At 43.0% G+C, this 18,075-nt stretch overlaps 2 protein-coding genes across 4 annotated transcripts in view; one reads left to right on the top strand and one right to left on the bottom strand.

Annotated features, from left to right (window-relative positions):
• LOC140467500 (serine protease 27-like) overlaps positions 1-18,075 on the top strand; it is a 126,964-nt gene that overhangs the window by 48,696 nt on the left and 60,193 nt on the right. The gene's annotated exons all lie outside the window — the stretch shown is intronic.
• LOC140467495 (tyrosine-protein phosphatase non-receptor type 22-like) overlaps positions 1-18,075 on the bottom strand; it is a 98,271-nt gene that overhangs the window by 37,370 nt on the left and 42,826 nt on the right. For both annotated transcript variants that reach the window (XM_072563913.1, XM_072563912.1), the window contains exons 10-11: positions 17,188-17,265; positions 4,104-4,196 (exon numbers count right to left, since the gene is read on the bottom strand). In XM_072563913.1, the coding sequence (XP_072420014.1) occupies positions 4,104-4,196; positions 17,188-17,265 (171 nt within the window). The remainder of the gene's footprint in view (positions 1-4,103; positions 4,197-17,187; positions 17,266-18,075) is intronic.

Genomic DNA, 18,075 nt, shown 5'->3' on the forward strand with positions numbered 1-18,075 from the left:
ATGCTTCGCTCGCAGATTTCAACAGGAGTGGCACTTCATGTCATTTTTACTCAAATGCAGAAGTCCTGCTTTTGAGGATAAGGCTGTTTCTCCAGTGGAACTGTTTGTTTGCGCGCCATCTGTTTTACCACATCCGGTATGCGAGTGCATGCCTCCCAAACACTACAAACTCATATTGTGCAGAAACCACAGCTCCCTGCACTGTTCCATAGCAGCTCACTCAAAGAGGAAGTTGACAAATAAAAGATGTTATGAATCTAAGCACATTGGCACAGTGCCAATGCGATGCTTGGTGATGATGACCATAATCACTATTATTGCTTGTTGTAAAAATTCATCTGGTCCACTAAATTTGGGGAAAGGAATCTGCCATATTTACTTGGTCTGACCTACATTAGACTCCAATGTAGTTGATTGTTAACTATCATCTGAAATGGCCCAATAACCCACACAGTTCAAGGGAAATTCAGGATGGGTAACAAAGCCCTGCCTTGCCAGTGATGCTCTCATCCCATGAGAGGACAAGAAAAATGTTTTTTTTTCCCAACCAAATGTTTGTTTTAATCCCTTTTTTTGGCAGAGTTCATGGCAACAAACTAATATGATTGTTGACTTGAAGCCATAAGTTTAATGAAATATTTGGTAGAGGTGTTATTAGTGCATCTTCTGCGAGTTGGAGGATAGGTTATCAGAAGCACAGGTTGAAATTAATTCGCAAAAGACTGAGAAATGGCAATGGGGAGAACTTTGTTCCACAGTTTGTTATTGTGATCTGGCTTGCACTGCCTGAAAAGTTGCAGAGCTATGGGTTAAAAGTAGGGGAAGTGGGACTAATTAGACTCAAAAGAGCCGGCAAAGGCATGACGTGTTGCAAGTTCTCTGGTTCTGAGAAGGCTATTAACACAACATGACAAACTGTGCTCCTAAATAGTGACACAAATTCAAACTGGGGAAAACAACTGAGAACAGGAATTACTTTTCATTTTCTTTTCATTCGTTAGATGAGGTCATCACTGGCCAGGCCAACATTTATTGCCCATCCCTAATTGCCCCAACAAATCTTTCCCCTCTCACTCTAAACCTATGCCCTCTAGTTTTGGACTCCTCCAACCTAGGGAAAATACCTTATTTAGTCACCCTATCCATGCCTCTTATCATTTTATAAACCTCTATAAGGTCACCCCTCAGCCTTCAACGCTCCAGGGAAAGTAGCCCTAGCCTATTCAGTCTCTCCCTACAGCTCATACCCTCCAACCCTGGCAACACCTTTGTAAATCTTTTCTGAATCCTTTCAAGTTTCACAACATTCTCTCTTTAGCAGGAAGACCAGAATTGCACACAGTATTCCAAAAGTGGCCTAACCAAAGTCCTGTACAGCCGCAACATGACCTCCCATCTCCTGTACTCAATACTCTGACCAATAAAGGAAAGCATACCAAACACCTTCTTCACTATCCTATCAACCTGCGACTCTACTTTCAGGGAGCTATGAACCTGCACTCCAAGGTCTCTTTGTTCAGCAACACTCCCCAGGACCTTACCATTAAGTGTATAAGTCCTGCTCTGATTTGCTTTTCCAAAATGCAGCACCTCAAATTCATCTAAATTAAACACCATCTGCCTCTCCTCAGCCCATTGGCCCATCTGATCAAGATCCCATTGTACTCTGAGGTAACCTTTTTCACTGTCCACTTCATCTTCTTCAGACAAAGTATTAATGAGGCATTTTAAATCTATTTTTGGTTAAATGTAGCCAATAGGCTAGGTTTTCAAAAGCCTTATTATTTCTTGGCTAAGTGCCCAGTCAACCAATGGATTGCTGAAACACCTAAGTCTCTATTTGATTAGTAGCTATGGATGAGTGATCTCTACCAATTTCACCTTGTCTGTTCTTGGAGGAGTAAGTGGTTACAAGTGCCTTGTTGTTTTAGGTTTTGAAACTTTAAAGGGTCTGCATGAATAACAGGTTTAATGCCCTTTAATATAAAGGCATTCATTTTTTAATGTAGTGAAAAGCTAGGAATTAAATTGCCAGTATTTTTTGCAAAGCCAACAGTCGTGTGTGTGTGTGTGTGTGTGTGTGTGTGTGTGTGTGTGTGTGTGTGTGTGTGTGTGTGTGTGTGTGTGTGTGTGCGCGCGCGCACGTGAGTGAGAGAGAGAGAATGTTCATAGATAGTAAAAAAGAATCTTATTTTGACAGTGGGTCATGAGGGTTATTTGAGGAGGTGATGTTTGGGAGGTCATACTTTGGCATGGGAGGGGCATTTACCTTTCAAAGGGGTCCCTCATGCAGACCATGAGTATTGAGTACAGGAGTTAGGAGGTCATGTTGTGGCTGTACAGGACATTGGTTAGGCCACTGTTGGAATATTGCGTGCAATTCTGGTCTCTTCCAATCGGAAAGATGTTGTGAAACTTGAAAGGGTTCAGAAAAGATTTATAAGGATGGTGTCAGGGTTGGAGAATTTGAGGTATAGGGAGAGGCTGAACAGGCTGGGGCTGTTTTCCCTGGAGCGTCGGAGGCTGAGGGGTGACCTTAGAGAGGTTTACAAAATTATGAGGGGCATGGATAGGGTAAATAGGCAAAGTCTTTTCAGAGTCCAGAATTAGAGGGCATAGGTTTATGGTGAAAGGGGGAAGATATAAAAGGGACTTAAGGGACAACTTTTTCACTCAGGGGTGGTACGTGTATGGAATAAGCTGCCAGAGGAAGTGGTGGAGGCTGGTACAATTGCAACATTTAAGAGGCATTTGGATGGGTATATGAATAGGAAGGGTTTGGAGGGAAATGGGCCGGGTGCTGGCAGGTGGGACTCGTTTGGGTTGAGATATCTGGTCGGCATGGACGGGTTGGACCAAAGGGTCTGTTTCCATGCTGTACATCTCTATGACTCTCATCACAACCATTTGAAAACATGGTCTGACTCCAAGATGAAATGGAAGACAAGGTCATGCTGTATGGAGCTGGTCTGGTTGGAAAGGCTGGGTACATACTCACAACCTGAATCCACCTGCTCCCTTAAGAAGTAATCCCGAAAATTAGAAGCACCAGGAATCCTGAAATTGAGACCAATCCTTCATTTCTAAAGGGGTCCCAAATCATAAAAGTTCAGAAAAATCCTAGCTGCAAGTTACCTCTGTCCCTTTTCACTGATGCTGCCAAACCAGCTAAGATTGAATCTCATCAACCTGGAAAGATTGAGTAGATTGCCCTGGCAATTGTACAGAGATCAAACTGGCTGAAAGGGAAACATGACTTAAAATTGGATCAGAAAATTGCACCTGAAACATGGGATTAGTTGCTTTGTCAATGTGGAATGCTAAAAGTCAGAAACTCTACTTCCAAAGTAGTCTTCAGAGAATGGGATCTGAAAAATGCAAACGCCTAGGGAGGACCCTGATGCATTAAGTATTCTGACTAAAAATACATGGGACAAAAAATTTCAAAATCACTAAATAAGTGAACTTATATCTGATGTTCGCTACATCTGAGGCATTAGATAAAGCTCTGGCCAGAGCATCTTAAAAAATGTCATGGGTAGAGTAGCCATAGTGTCATTTGAGAAAGAGAGAGAGAGAGAGAGAGAGAGAGAAAACTAACTTGTGGTGGTATAATCTGAGGTTCATCATAATATACCTCAGGTGAAGGGGAGAGGTTGAGAAGGAGGGTCCATCATGGTAAACTCAGCCAATGTGAGAACTGATCTCATGCTGTTAGCATAATTCTGCAAATGAACCTCCTGCAGAGTTGTGGACAGCTAGGGGCAGTGAGGATTCACATGCAGAAACTGGGAATGGGAGATACAGTTTTCACTCCTTCTAGCAAGGGTGTGTGAGGGTGTCTGTGCATGTGAGTAACTGTGTCTATGTGTGTGTGCATGTGCGTGTGTGAGTGAGTCTCAGTGTGAGTGAGTCTCTGTGTGGGTCAGTCTCTGTGAGTGAGTTTTTGTGTGTGTATGTTTAGAGGAGGAGGTTTGTTGCGGGAATCTACCAGACCTTTTCAAATGGTTCTGAGACTAGATAAAAGCCAAGTGATGATTTCAAAGTGGGGGCAGCTGAAGACAGCTGAGACAACAAAGCACAGAACAAGGACAAAAACTCACCTCATCTTCACAGAAGGTCGCGTTGGTGTTGAGGAATTCTAGCTGCTTCTCAAATAGAACACTGATTGCACTGTAGACCAGCTCATACTGTTCCTGTAATAAAGAAACATGATAAACTGTCACCAATTGGACATTTCCTGTCAAACCACCATCTGAACAGTTAAAAAATGACAAATACAGTGAAAATGATGCACCATCCCCAACTAACTAACTGAAGGATAGCAGCAAATGGTTAGAAAATATATGCAATACTCCAAAGGTCAGAACATTGGACAAATTCTAGAAACCAGTAAAGAAAGAAAGAATAAGTTAGAGAATGAGAGAAAGCTAGCTAGAAATATAAAAATAGACAGTAAAATTTTCTACAAGGATATAAAAACCAAAAGAGTAGCTAAAGTGATCATTATTCCTGAGACGATGAGACTGGGGGATTAATGGGAAATAAGGAAATGGCAGAAGCATTGAACGGTCTTAATTTTTAACAGTGTCTTCACTGTAGCAGACACAAAAATCATCCCAAAAACATTAGAAAATCAAAACAGAAAAGTTGAAGAGGAGATTAAAACAATCATAATCTCTAGAGAAAGAGTCCTGGGAAAACTATTGGATCTAAAGAGTGACAAGTCTCCTGGAGCTGATGATCTGCACCATAGGCTCTTGAAAGAAGTAGCTACAATGGTTGTAACCTTCCAAAATTCCCTGGATTGCTCAAAGGCCTCAGTAGATTGGAAACTGCAAATATAATCCTTAACTGAGGAAGAATGTTGCTCTGGAGGCAATGCAGTGAAGATTTACCAAACTGATTCTGGGGATATCAGGACAGACATATGAGGAGAGATTGAATTGATTACAATTCCTTCATTGGAATTTAGAAGAAACTTATCAGTTTCTGACAGGACCAGACAGGGTGAATACAGGAAAGTTGTTCCTGATGACTGGGCAGTCAAGCATGAGGACTCATAATTTAAGGATAAGGGGGAAAATGTTTAGGACTGTGATGAGGAGATATTTCTTCACTCAGAGTGGTGAGTGTGTGGAAATCATTACCACAGCAAGTGGTTGAGGCCAAAATATAATGTGTTTTCAAGAAGGAGGCAGATATAATTCTTGTGGACTAAAGAGGGAGGATGAGATTAGAGAATCTTAGAATTCCTACAGTGTGGAAGTAGGTCATTCGGTGCATTGAGTCCACACTGACCCTCCAAAGAGCATCCCACATAGACCCAAACCTCCTACCCAATCCTTGTAACCCTGCATTTCCCATGGCTAATCCACCGAACCTGGACACTACAGACAATTTAGCATGGCCAGTTCACTCAACCTGCACATCTTTGGATTGAGGGAGGAAACTAAAGCACTCAGAGTAAACCCACACAGACACGGGGAGAATGGGCAAACTCCACACAGACAGTCACCCAAGGCTACAATTGAATCTGGGATCTCTAGTGCTGTGAGATAGCAGTGCTAACCACTGAGCCACCATGCCACCAAGGATTAGGATACTGAACTCGGCAAAGTCATACTAAATGGAGGAGCAGGGTGGAGGGTTTGAACAGCCTGCTCCTGCACTTATCTCCTGTGTTTCAATTATCAGGAATTCTGTGTATGTGGATGTACATGGATTTGAAAGTTCAGATGAGGTTCACGTTGCTGATTCCTGCAATGAAGGGGTTATTTAGTGAGGAATGGTTAAACAGTTTGGGCCTATACTCATGGGAGGTCAGATCAATGGGGGCGGGGGGGGGGGGCGGCATGGTGGCTCAGTGGTTAGCACTGCTGCCTCACAGCGCCAGAGACCCGGGTTCAATTCCCGCCTCAGGCGACTGACTGTGTGGAGTTTGCACATTCTCCCCGTGTCTGCGTGGGTTTCCTCCGGGTGCTCCGGTTTCCTCCCGCAGTCCAAAAATGTGCAGGTTAGGTGAATTGGCCATGCTAAATTGCCCGTATTGTTAGGTGAAAGGGTAAATGTAGAGGAATGGGTCTGGGTGGGTTGCTCTTTGGAGGGTCAGTGTGGACTTGTTGGGCGAAAGGGCCTGTTTCCATACTGTAAGTAATCTAATATAAATGAGAAGAGCAATTATTGAGACATGCAAGTTTCTGGGGAATTTGACAGCATCGATGCTAGGGGGTATATCCCCCGGGGAAATCTGGAATAGAGAGGCATGATTTAAAAATAATAAGTCCTGTTTAAGATGGAGGTGAGGATTTTCTTCTCTCGTGTTGTCATTAGACTTTGGAATTTTCTTCCCCAGACAACCATGGAGCTTGGATCTGTATTTGTGGGTTGGTTAAGTAGAGTTAAATCCACAATTTGGTGAGCCCTGATTTTATTCAATGACAGAAAATAGACAAGAGCCAAATGAATATTGCCTTGGCTTGCTCCAGTGGTCCCCAGCATCATTGACGCCAGTCTTCAGCTAATTTGATTCACTCCATGTGATGTCAAGAAATGGCGGGAGGGACTGGATATCGCAAATGCTATGGGCCTTTACAATGTTCCAGGAATAGTCCTGCACACTACTGAAGACGTGTGCTCCAAATGTGCTGTGCTCTGAGCCAAACTGTCCCAGTACAGCTACAGTATTAGCATCAACCCAACAATGAGGAAAATTGCCCAGGTATGTCCTGTACACAAAAAGCAGGACAAATCCAACCCGGCCAATTACCGCTCCAGCAGCCTACTCACAATCATCAGTAAAGTGATGGACGGTGTCATTAATGGTGCTATCAAGCAGCACCTGCTCAGCAATAACCTGCTCAGTGACGCCCAGTTTGGGATCCCCCAGGGCCACTCAGCTCCTGACCTCATTACACCCTTGGTTCAAACATGGACAAAAGAGCTGAATTCCAGAGGGGAGGGAGAGGGACAGCCCTTAACATCAAAACTGCATTCGACCGAGTGTGGTATCAAGGAGCCGGAGTAAAACTGGAATCAATGGGTATCGGGGGGGCAAACTTTCCACTTGGTGGACTGGCACTAAGGAAGATGCCTAGCATTAAGGAAGATGGTTGTGGTTTTTGGAGGTCAGTTATCTCAGCTCTAGGACATCACTGCAGGAGTTCCTCAGGGTACTGTCCTAGGCCCAACCACCTTCAGCTGCTTCATCAATGACCTTCCCTCCTTTCTAAGATGAGAAGTGGCAATGTTTGCTGATGATTGCACAATGTGACTCCTCAGATATTGAAGCAGTCCATGTTCAGATAGTGTCATAGAATCATACTGCATGGAAACCCACCCTTTGGTCCAACTACTCCACACTGACCATATTCACAAGCTAAACTAGTGCCACTTTCCTGTATTTGGCCCATATCCCTCCAAAGATTTCCTATTCATGAAATTATCCAAAAGTCTTTTAAATGTGGCAACAAGAGCAGGTCAGAGGCTAGGAATACTGCAACGAGTAACTCACTTCCTGACACCCCAAAGCTTGTCTACCATTTAAATGGCACAAGTCAGGAGTGTGCTGGAAAACTCCCCACTTGCCTGGATGGATGCAGCTCCAACAACATTCAAGAAGCTCGACACCATCCAGGACAAAGCAGCCCACTCGATTGGCACCACATCCACAAACATCCCCTCCCTCCCCCACTGATGTTCAGGAGCAGCAGCAGTGCATACTATCTATAAGATGCACTGCAGAAGTTCATTAAAGTTCTTTACTCAGCGTCTTCTAAACACGTCTGGATTAGAGTGGTGCTGGAAAAGCACAGCAGATCAGGCAGCATCCGAGGAGCAGGGAAATCAGTGTTTCCTGCAAAAGCCCTTTTCATTCCTGATGAAGGGCTTTTGCCTGAAACATCGATTTTCCTGCTCCTCGGATGCTACCTGACCTGCTGAGCTTTTCCAGCACCACTCTAATCCAGTCTCTGTTCTCCAGCATCTGCAGTCCTCACTTTCACCTACGTTCTAAACACATGATCACTACATCTAGAAGGACAAGGGCAGCATCACACTGCTGACCTGGGAGATCCCCACAAAGCCATACTTGGAAATATATCGCCGTTCCTTCACTGTCGCTGGATCAAAATCATGAAGTTCCCTCCCTAAGGGCATTGTGGGTCTACCCACAGCAAATGGACTGTTGCAGTTCAATAAGGCAGCTCACCCCCACCTTCTCAAGGGCAACTAGTAATGTGCAGTAATGTTGGCCCTGCCAGCAACATCCACGAACCATAAATGAATTAAAATATTGTTTAAAATGTTGCTACATCTTTTTCTACCTCCTACCAATTACCATTTAAGTTCCAAAATTGTAAATGCTTAAGATGTTTCAGGGAACAGTACTGTACCAGCTTGGAAATTTCTGGATTTTTGCTGACCTACAACCTATGAAACTCATGAGAATGCAAACCACATTTAAGCAACTTAATCTCTTATTTTGATCCTTTAAGTCTCTGCACCTGAGTATTACTGCCCAAGGCTTAATCTCTGGAATTCCTTCTCTACATCCCTCTGCCTCTCTAACTCTCTTAGACAATCCTTAAAAATTTCTCTGATCAGGTTTTGGTCTCCTGTTCTAATATCCGCCTCAGTGAGTCAGCATTTAACATTGTTTGATAATCACTCCTGAGAAACATCTTATGACATCTTACTACTCTAAAGGTGCTATATAAATGCAAATTCCAATAAACTTGTAGATATAAATGCACATGAAAACAAACATCTCGAGTCACAGCGAAAGCACAGAGAATAAAGCTTTCACAACAGATAAGTTTGCAGGAAATAACCAATCTAGTTAAGGTAGAAAGTCAATGCACCTCTCGAGCTTTAGTATGCGAGTCACAAAACCACATATTCACTGCAAAACCAATCTAGTTATTAATGGCACAAATGTGCCAATTATAATTTTTAACGTCATGTCTGATCTTGAAAATAACTGAATTTCCCCAAGATCCCAAACACTGCAGGGGATCCCACTTCACTCAGCCCATCTTCCCAGGATGTAGTCACATTCAAAGAATGGTGAGATAATGCTGCAACACTTGAGAACAGCAAAATAAACTTGTATTGATATAAAACACCTTTACCGTAGAAGCCAAGAGCTGGAGTAGGCCATTCAGCCCCACTCTGCCGTTGAATATAGAAGGAAAAGATGTAAAAGGGACCTAAGGGGCAATTATTTCATGCAGGGCATGGTACATGTATGGAATGAGCTGCCAGAGGAAATGGTGGAGGCTGGTACAATTATGACATTTAAAAGACATCTGAATGGGTACATGAATAGGAAAGTTTAGAGGGATATGGGCCAAATGCTGGCAAATGGGAACAGATTAATTTAGGATATCTGATCGGCATGGATGGGTTGGACCCAAGGGTCTGTTTCTGTGCTGTACATCTCTATGACTCTAATATGATTATGGCTGATCCTGTAGCTCAATGTCATATACTTCTATTCTCTCCACAGACTCTGATGCTTTTAATATCTAAAAAAAATCTCTCCTGAATATAGTCATGACCTAGCCTCCACAGTCAGCTGTGGTAGCAAATTCCATTGGTTGACCACTTTTGAGTCTTTGTGAATGTTTAAGGTAGAGATTAAAGTAGATTTCATAAATGGAATTGAAGTGTTTGATCAGCTGTGAGCACTTTGAATAATACAGCAGGCTTGATGGCCTGAATGGTCTGTTCCTATATTCCTATGTTAACCTGATTTAAGAGAGAGTTGTTGGGACTGCTGAGGCTGGATGAACAGGTTTTACAAGCCTCAGACTGTTTTGTGTATGACTATATTGGATAGGGAGTTAAAGAGGGGCTGAATGGCCTGCTCCTGTTCTACAAATGATGTCGGGAGATTGGAGCTGAAATAGGTCATTTGTCCCTTGTGCCTGCTCCCACATTCAATGAAATCTTTACTAATCTACCTAAGTTTCACTTTGCTGTTCTATTGAAATATCCTTGATTTCCTAAACTTGCATTGAGTTTCTATTTGATTCCTTTGGGGAAATGTTGATCTACCGATAGGGTGATAGATTTTAATGAGAGTATTTCATGAATATATGCAGCAAAAAACATGTAACTGTAGGTGAGAGACAGATCAGACATATACTAAATGAAGGAGACCGTTTGGCCCATTGTGTCTGGCCAGATCTGCAAATTAGCATTATTACCTAATGCCAGTTACCGGATTGTTTTTCCTGTACATTTGCACATTATTTTCAATTAAAATCCCTACAGTGTGGAAACAGGCCCTTTGGCCCAACAAGTCCACACCGACCCTCCAAAGAGTAACCCTCCCTATCACTCTACATTTCCCCCTGACTAATGCACCTAACCGACATCCCTGAACACTATGGGCGATTTAGCATGGCCAATTCACCTAACCTGCACATCTTTGGACTGTTGGAGGAAACCGGAGCACCCGGAGGAAACCTATGCTGACACGGGGAGAATGTGCAAACTCCACACAGTCAGTCGCCCAAGGCAGGAATCAAATCCGGCTCCCTGGCGCTGTAAGGCCAGGTGCTAACCATTGAGCCAACGTGCCGCCCTTTATCCATATAATCATCAAATACCCCCTCAAACACCGCAGATGATGAGCTAAACTGCTTCCCAAGTTCCTAGGCTCCAACTGCTTTGAGTGAAGCCTATACAGTTGCGGGAGACAGAATGTCCTTCTCCAGGACTAACATTCTCCTCTAATTCAACTCGGCAGATAAAAATCCAACCAGAAGTCTTGAGATCTTGAAGAACTGACAAACTTCAGGTTGAACGTAGTGTCTGGAGTGCTCAATTGTTCCAAGCTGTGTCAGCCATCTGCTGAAATCACATTTCTACAATAATAATGCTGTTTAATCAGATTTATTTTCAGGTACAGAGTGGGAAGCCTACAAGTGAAAGAGTTTTTTTATCCAAAATGTGTGAAAATGCAGTTTTGTTTAAAGTGGAAAGGTTACTTGAGGCAGTTTTACATTCTGTGAAGTTACTTGACACATTTATCAAAGTCTGTGCATTTTCCTCTTCACTACATCAACTTTTAACTGTCCCACCTACAGACAGTAAAAGGAAATATTAACATAGATGTCAGAACACTTTCATTCTTGCCACAAACAACAAACTCCAGCACGCTATAGAACACTGAGCATTTCCGCTGGTCACAAAAGAACCCGGTCTGATTGACACTGAAACACATTTTTAAACAAAAAATTCAAGGTGAGAGAGAAAGAATGTGTATGAGAGTGTGAGAGAGAGCAGCGAGAGACCTCATCAAGGAAGAAAGTCAGAGACCAGCCGAGAATAAGAGCAAAAACAGAAAGAGGGGGACATGAAAAAGAAAGTGAACAAGAAAATCCAAGTTTGATGAGAAAAAGTGATTGTTCTGGAAAATGTAAAGGAGTGATGGACTCTCAGGAGATTATAGTACTGACAGCTAAGTTTCTGGTACCAAGACTGGCTCCAATGTAATGGGGAGTATGTCAGGTTCCAATCAATTGATTGTGAAAGGGGACTGTCTAGTAAGAGGCACAGACAGATATTTCTGCAGCTGACAGCGAGACATCAGAATGGTGTGTTACCTCCCTGGTTCCAGGGTCAAGGATGGCTTAGAGAGGGTGCAGAATATTCTCAAAGCGGGGAGTGATCAGCAGGAGGTTGTTGAACACATTGGTACCAATGACACAGGAAGAGAAAATGACAAAGTTCAGAAGAGAGAATATAGGAGATTAGGCAGGAGGTTAAAAAGTAGATCCTTGAGAGTAGTAACATCTGGATTATTTCCAGTGTGATTAATATTCTGGCAGGGAGATTTGCTAATGCTACTCGGGAGTTTTTAAAAGGGTGGAGGGTTGTGGGTGTGGTGGAGGGATGGAGATTAAGAGATAAGTTTGAGGCTGGTACAGTTGGGAAGAGGAACAAATCAAATAGTCAGGGCAGACAAGAGTAAGGCAGAGAACGAGCCTACATTGATGAATTAAATTGCATTTATTTTGATGCAAGAGACCTAAAAGGTATGGTAGATGAACTGGCATGGTTGGAAACATGGGACTCGGATATCATAGTTATTATGGAGATATGAACCAGGGAAGGGCAAGACTGGCAGCTTAAATGTTCCAGTGTATAGATGCTACAGGAAGGATAGAAAGGGGGACAAGAGAGAAGCGGGAATGGCATTTTTGGTGAGGGATAACATTATGGCTGTACTTAAGAAGGATATTCCTGGGAGTATGCCCAGTGATGTTATTTGGGTGGAACTGAGAAATAAGAAAAGGATGATCACTTAATAGGGTATGTTATATAGACCCCCCAATAGTGGAAAATTGAGAAGCAAATGGTAAAGGAGATCTCAGTTATCTGTAAGAATAATAGAACATAGAACATTACAGCACAGTACAGGCCCTTCGGCCCTCGATGTTGCGCCGCCCTGTCATACTAATCTAAAGCCCATCCCACCTACACTATTCCATGTACGTCCATTTGCCTGTTCAATGACGACTTAAATGCACTTAAACTTGGCGCATCTACTACCATTGCAAATGAAGCATTCCATACCCTTACTACTCTCTGAGTAAAGAAACTACCTCTGACATCTGTCTTATACCTATCTCCCCTCAATTTAAAGTTGTGTCCCCTTGTGTTTGCTGTCCCCATACTTGGAAAAAGGCTCTCCCTGTCCACCCTATCTAACCCTCTGATTATCTTATATGTCTCAATTAAGTCACCTCTCAACCCTCTTCTCTCTAACGAGAACAGTCTCAAGGCCCTCTGCCTTTCCTTGTAAGACATTCCTTCTATGTCAGGCAACATCCTAGTAAATCTCCTCTGCACCCTTTCCAAAGCTTCCACATCCTTCTTATAAGGATGACCAGAACTGTACACAAAACTCCAAGTGTGGCCGAACCAGAGCTTTGTACAGCTGCAGCATGACCTCCTGGTTCCAGAACTTAATCCCTCTGTTAATAAAGGTCAAAACACTGTTTGCCTTCTTAACAACCCTGTCAATCTGGGTGACAACTTTCAGGGATCTGTGTACATGGACACCGAGATCTCTCTGCTCATCTGCACTCTCAAGAATCCTACCATAAGCCCAATACTTTGCATTCTGATTACTCCGGCCAAAGTGTATCACCTCACACTTGTCCACATTAAACTCCATTTGCCACCTCTCAGCCCAGCTCTGCATCCTATCTAGGTCTCTCTGCAACCTACTACATCCTTCGTCACTATCCACAACTCCACTGACCTTAGTGTCATCTGCAAATTTACTAACCCACCTTTCTAAGCCCTCATCCAGGTCATTTATAAAAATGACGAACAGATTGTAATGGGAGGCGATTTTAACTTTCCAAACATAGACTGGGACTGCCATTGTGTTAAGGGCTTGGAGGAGAGGAATTTATTAAGTGTGTGCAAGAAAAGTTTCTTACTCGGTATGTGGATGTTCCGGATAGAAAAGGAGCAAAACTTGACCTTCTCTTGGGACATAAGGCAGAACAAGTGACTGAGGTGTTTGTGGCAAAACACTTTGGGGCCAGCAACCGTAATTCTATTAGTTTTAAAATAGTGACAGAAGAGGATAGACCTGATCTAAAATTCAAAGTTCAAAATTGGCATAAGGCCAATGTTGATGGTATTAGGCATGAACTTGCAAAGTCGATTGTGAGAGGTTATTTGCAGGAAAAGGAATGGTTGGAAAGTGGGAGGCTTTTAAAAATGAGATTACAAGAGTCCAGAGGCAGTACATTCCTGTGAAGGGCAAGGCTGGATGACCAGAGAAATTGAGGCTGTGTTCAAGAAATAGGAAGCATATGTCTGATATAGACAGCTAGGATTGAGTGAATCTGTAGATGAGTATCAGAGCAGTAGGAATATACTCAAGAGGGAAATCAGGAGGGCAACAAGGGCACATGAGATAGCTTTGGCAAATAGGGTTAAGAAAAATCCAAAGGAATTTCATAAATACATTAAGGACAAAACTATGGAAAGAACAGGGTTCCTTAAAGATCAGCAAGGTTGCCTATGTGTAGAACAGGAGATGGGGGAAATACTAAACGAGTATTTTGAAAGAGTATTTACTGTTGAGAAGGGTATAGAAACTAGAGAACATGGAGAAATAGTAATATCCTTGCAAAGTATCCATATTACAGATAAGGAAATGCTGGACATCTTAAAATGCATAGAGGTAGATAATTCCCTGGGAGCTGATCAGGAGTACCCAGAAGTTTATGGGAAGCTAGGGAAGTGATTGCTAGACCCTTTGCTGAGATATCTGTATCATCGAGAGCCAGGGGTGAGGTGCTGGAAGCCTGGAGGGTGGCTAATGTGGTGCCTATTTAAGAAATGAGGTAAGGAAAAGCCAGGGAACTATAGACCGGTGAGGCTGATATCATTGGTGTGTACGTTTTGGAAGGAATTCTGAGGGTCAGGATTTCCATATATTTAGAAAGATAAGGATTGATTAGGGATAGCCAACATGGCTGTGTGTGTGGGAAATCATATTTCACTAACTTTATTGAGTGTTTTGAAGAATGACAAAGATGATTAATGAAAGCGGTGTGGTGGAAGTTGTCTAAATGGACTTCAGTAAGGCTTTCAACAAGGTTCTGCATGGTAGACTGGTTAGCAAGATTAGATCCCATGGAATACTGGGAGAGCTAGCCATTTGGATACAAAATTGGCTTGAAGGTAAGAAACAAAGGCTAGTGGTAGAGGGTTGCTTTTCAGACTGGAGGCCTGTGACCAGTGGTATGCTGCAAGGATCTGTACTGGGTCCACTGCTTTTTGTCATTTATATAAATGGTTTGGATGTGAATATAGGAGGAATAGCTATTAAATTGACAGATGACACAAAAATTGATGGTGTAGTGAACAGTGAAGAAGGTTACCTCAGAGTACAAAATGACCTTGATCAGATGGGCTGAAGGGCCAAGAAGTGGCAGATGGAGATTAACTGAGATAAGTGTGAGGTGCTGCATTTTGGAAAAGCAAATCAGTGCAGGGTGTATACACTTAAAGGGGAGGATCCTGGGAGTGTTATCAAATAAAGAGATTTTGGAATGCAGGTTCATAGTTCCTTGAAAGTGGAGCTGCATGTCGACAGGATAGTGAAGGCGGCGTTTGACATGATTTCCATTATTGGTCAGTGTATTTAGTATAGGCATTGGGAGGTCATATTGTGGCTGTACAGGACATTAGTTCGGCCACTTTTGGATTACTGCATTCGATTCTTGCTTCCTTGCTATATGAAGGATGTTGTGATACTTGAAAGGGTTCAGAAAAGATTTACAAGGATGTTGCCAGGATTGGATGGTTTGAGCTATAGGGAGAGGCTGAACAGGCTGGGGCTGTTTTCCCTGGAGTATTAGAGGCTGAGGGGTGACCTTATTGAAGTTCATAAAATCATGAGGAGCATGGATAGGGTAAATAGACAAGGTCTTTTACCCAGCAGTGGCAACTCCAAAACTAGAGGGCATAGGTTTGGGGTGAGAGGGGAAAGATTTAATAGGGACCTAGGAGGCAACGCTTTCATGCAGAGGATGGTACGTGTATGGAATGAGCTGCCAGAGGAAGTGGTGGAGGCTGGTACAATTACAACATTTAAAAGGCATCTAAATGGGTATATGAATAGGAAGGGTTTAGATGGATGTGGGCCAAGTGCTGTCAACTGCGACCAGATTAGGTTAGTTGGTATTAACAAGTTGGACTGAAGGGTCTGATTCTACACTATACAATTTTATGACTCTAAAAATTAAGGGGAGGAAAGAATAATCTACAATGACAGAAAACAGCTGTTCTTCTTCTGCTTTAGTGATCAGGAGGAGGAATGGGTTATGATCTGCCCAGCTCATGTACAGGACCAGGCAATGCATTTCTGAATGGCCTGTGCGACATTAATGCGAGGTGCTGCATTTTGGGAAAGCAAATCTTAGCATTATATACTTAATGGTAAGGTCCTAGGGAGTGTTGCTGAACAAAGAGACCTTGGAGTGCAGGTTCATAGCTCCTTGAAAGTGGAGTCGCAGGTAGATAGGATAGTGAAGAAGGCGTTTGGTATGCTTTCCTTTATTAGTTAGAGTATTGAGTACAGGAGTTGGGAGGTCATGTTGCGGCTGTACAGGACATTGGTTAGGCCACTGTTGGAATATTGCGTGCGATTCTGGTCTCCTTCCTATCGGAAAGATGTTGTGAAACTTGAAAGGGTTCAGAAAAGATTTACAAGGATGGTGCCAGGGTTGGAGGATCTGAGCTACAGGGAGAGGCTGAACAGCCTGGGGCTGTTTTCCCTGGAGCGTCGGAGGCTGAGGGGTGACCTTATAGAGGTTTATAAAATTATGAGGGGCATGGATAGAATAAATAGGCAAAGTCTTTTCCCTGGGGTTGGGGAGTCCAGAACTAGAGGGCACAGGTTTAGGGCAAGAGGGGAAAGATATAAAAGAGACCTAAGGGGCAACTTTTTCATGCAGAGGGTGGTACGTGTATGGAATGAGCTGCCAGAGGATGTGGTGGAGGCTGGTACAATTGCAACATTTAAGAGGCATTTGGATGGGTATATGAATAGGAAAGGTTTGGAGGGATATGGGCCAGGTGCTGGCACGTGGGACTAGATTGGGTTGGGATATCTGGTCGGTATGGACGGGTTGAACCGAAAGGTCTGTTTCCATGCTGTACAGCTCTATGACTCTTGCAACTGTGCTAAGTTACAGCTTACGCCCTGGAGACAGACAATTAATTAACCCACATCAGGTTAAAGTTAGTTCTGCTTACAATTTCAAATGATTGGCTTTTAGTAGAATCTAATTTATGACAATTTCTGGCAGCATGGTATTATTTACAGGACAATCCTGGGGAGCAAGGCAGTATTCAGAGAGGGTTCTAGGAAATGTGTGACAGTATTTAGAAGGTGTCTGTAGGAAAGTCACAATATTTATGGGTGGGTGGGGGGGCGTTGGTCCCTGGGGAACTTGCATTGTTTACAGTGGAATCCCCAGGCGGCATGGCAATATTTACAGCCCCTTTTGAAATATGATAGGCACTACAGAAATGCAAGTTACATCTCTCTTTCTGATTCAACGAGGAAGAGTTAGCTTATCTGATAGCTGCTAATGCCACTTGTTCTCTACGCTTCAACATTATTTACAACTTCATCTGTACCTTGGTTTGTACAATTGATGGTCTTTGCGTTCTCATTTCTTGAATCAGGTCAAAAATGCTGAAATTTTCTGGAATTATCTGCAATGGAAAAATATCAATTAGAAAGCTCCTGTAATAGCAAAAGCTGGTGGGTGCTGAATAAAAAAGTTCAGTATGTAATAAAAATAGAAAGTGCAGCAAAATCTCAGCAGTTCTTACACTATCTGTGGAGGCAGAACCAGAGTTATCTTTTGTGGTCAATGTCATTTCATCGTCCAGGCATTGTTAATTGGGTTGTGACCAATTGGTTAAAAAGTTCTTCACTGGATCCAGCACAGTGACTCAATGGTTAGCACTTCTGCCTCACAGCGCCATGAGCCTAGGTTTGATTCCAGCCTCGAATGACAATCCATGTGACATTTGCACATTCCCTCTGTGTCTGTATGGACTTCCTCTGAGTTCTCTGGTTCTCCCCCCACATGGTCCATAGATGTGTAAATAGACAAGGTCTTTTCCCTGAAGTGGGGGTGTCCAGAACTAGAGGACATAGGTTTAGAGTGAGAGGGAAAAGATTTAAATGGGACCTAAGGGGCAGCTTTTGCATGAAAAGGGAGGTGCATGTATGGGATGAGCTGCCAGAGGAAATGGTGGAGGCTGGTACAATTGCAGCATTTAAAAGGCATCTGGATGGGTATATGAATATGATGGATTTGGAGGGATACGGGCCAAGTGCTGGCAAATGGGACTAGATTAATTTAGGATATCTGGTTGGCATGGACGAGTTGGACTGAAGGGTCTGTCTCCATGTTGTACATCTCCATAACTATATAACTATGTACAGGTTAGGTGGACTAGCCATGGGGAAATATAGAGATACAGGATGGGATAGGTCAGTGTGGACACAATGGG

The sequence above is a fragment of the Chiloscyllium punctatum genome, chromosome 45, assembly GCF_047496795.1.
Source record: "Chiloscyllium punctatum isolate Juve2018m chromosome 45, sChiPun1.3, whole genome shotgun sequence".
Classification (NCBI taxonomy): Eukaryota; Metazoa; Chordata; class Chondrichthyes; order Orectolobiformes; family Hemiscylliidae; genus Chiloscyllium; species Chiloscyllium punctatum.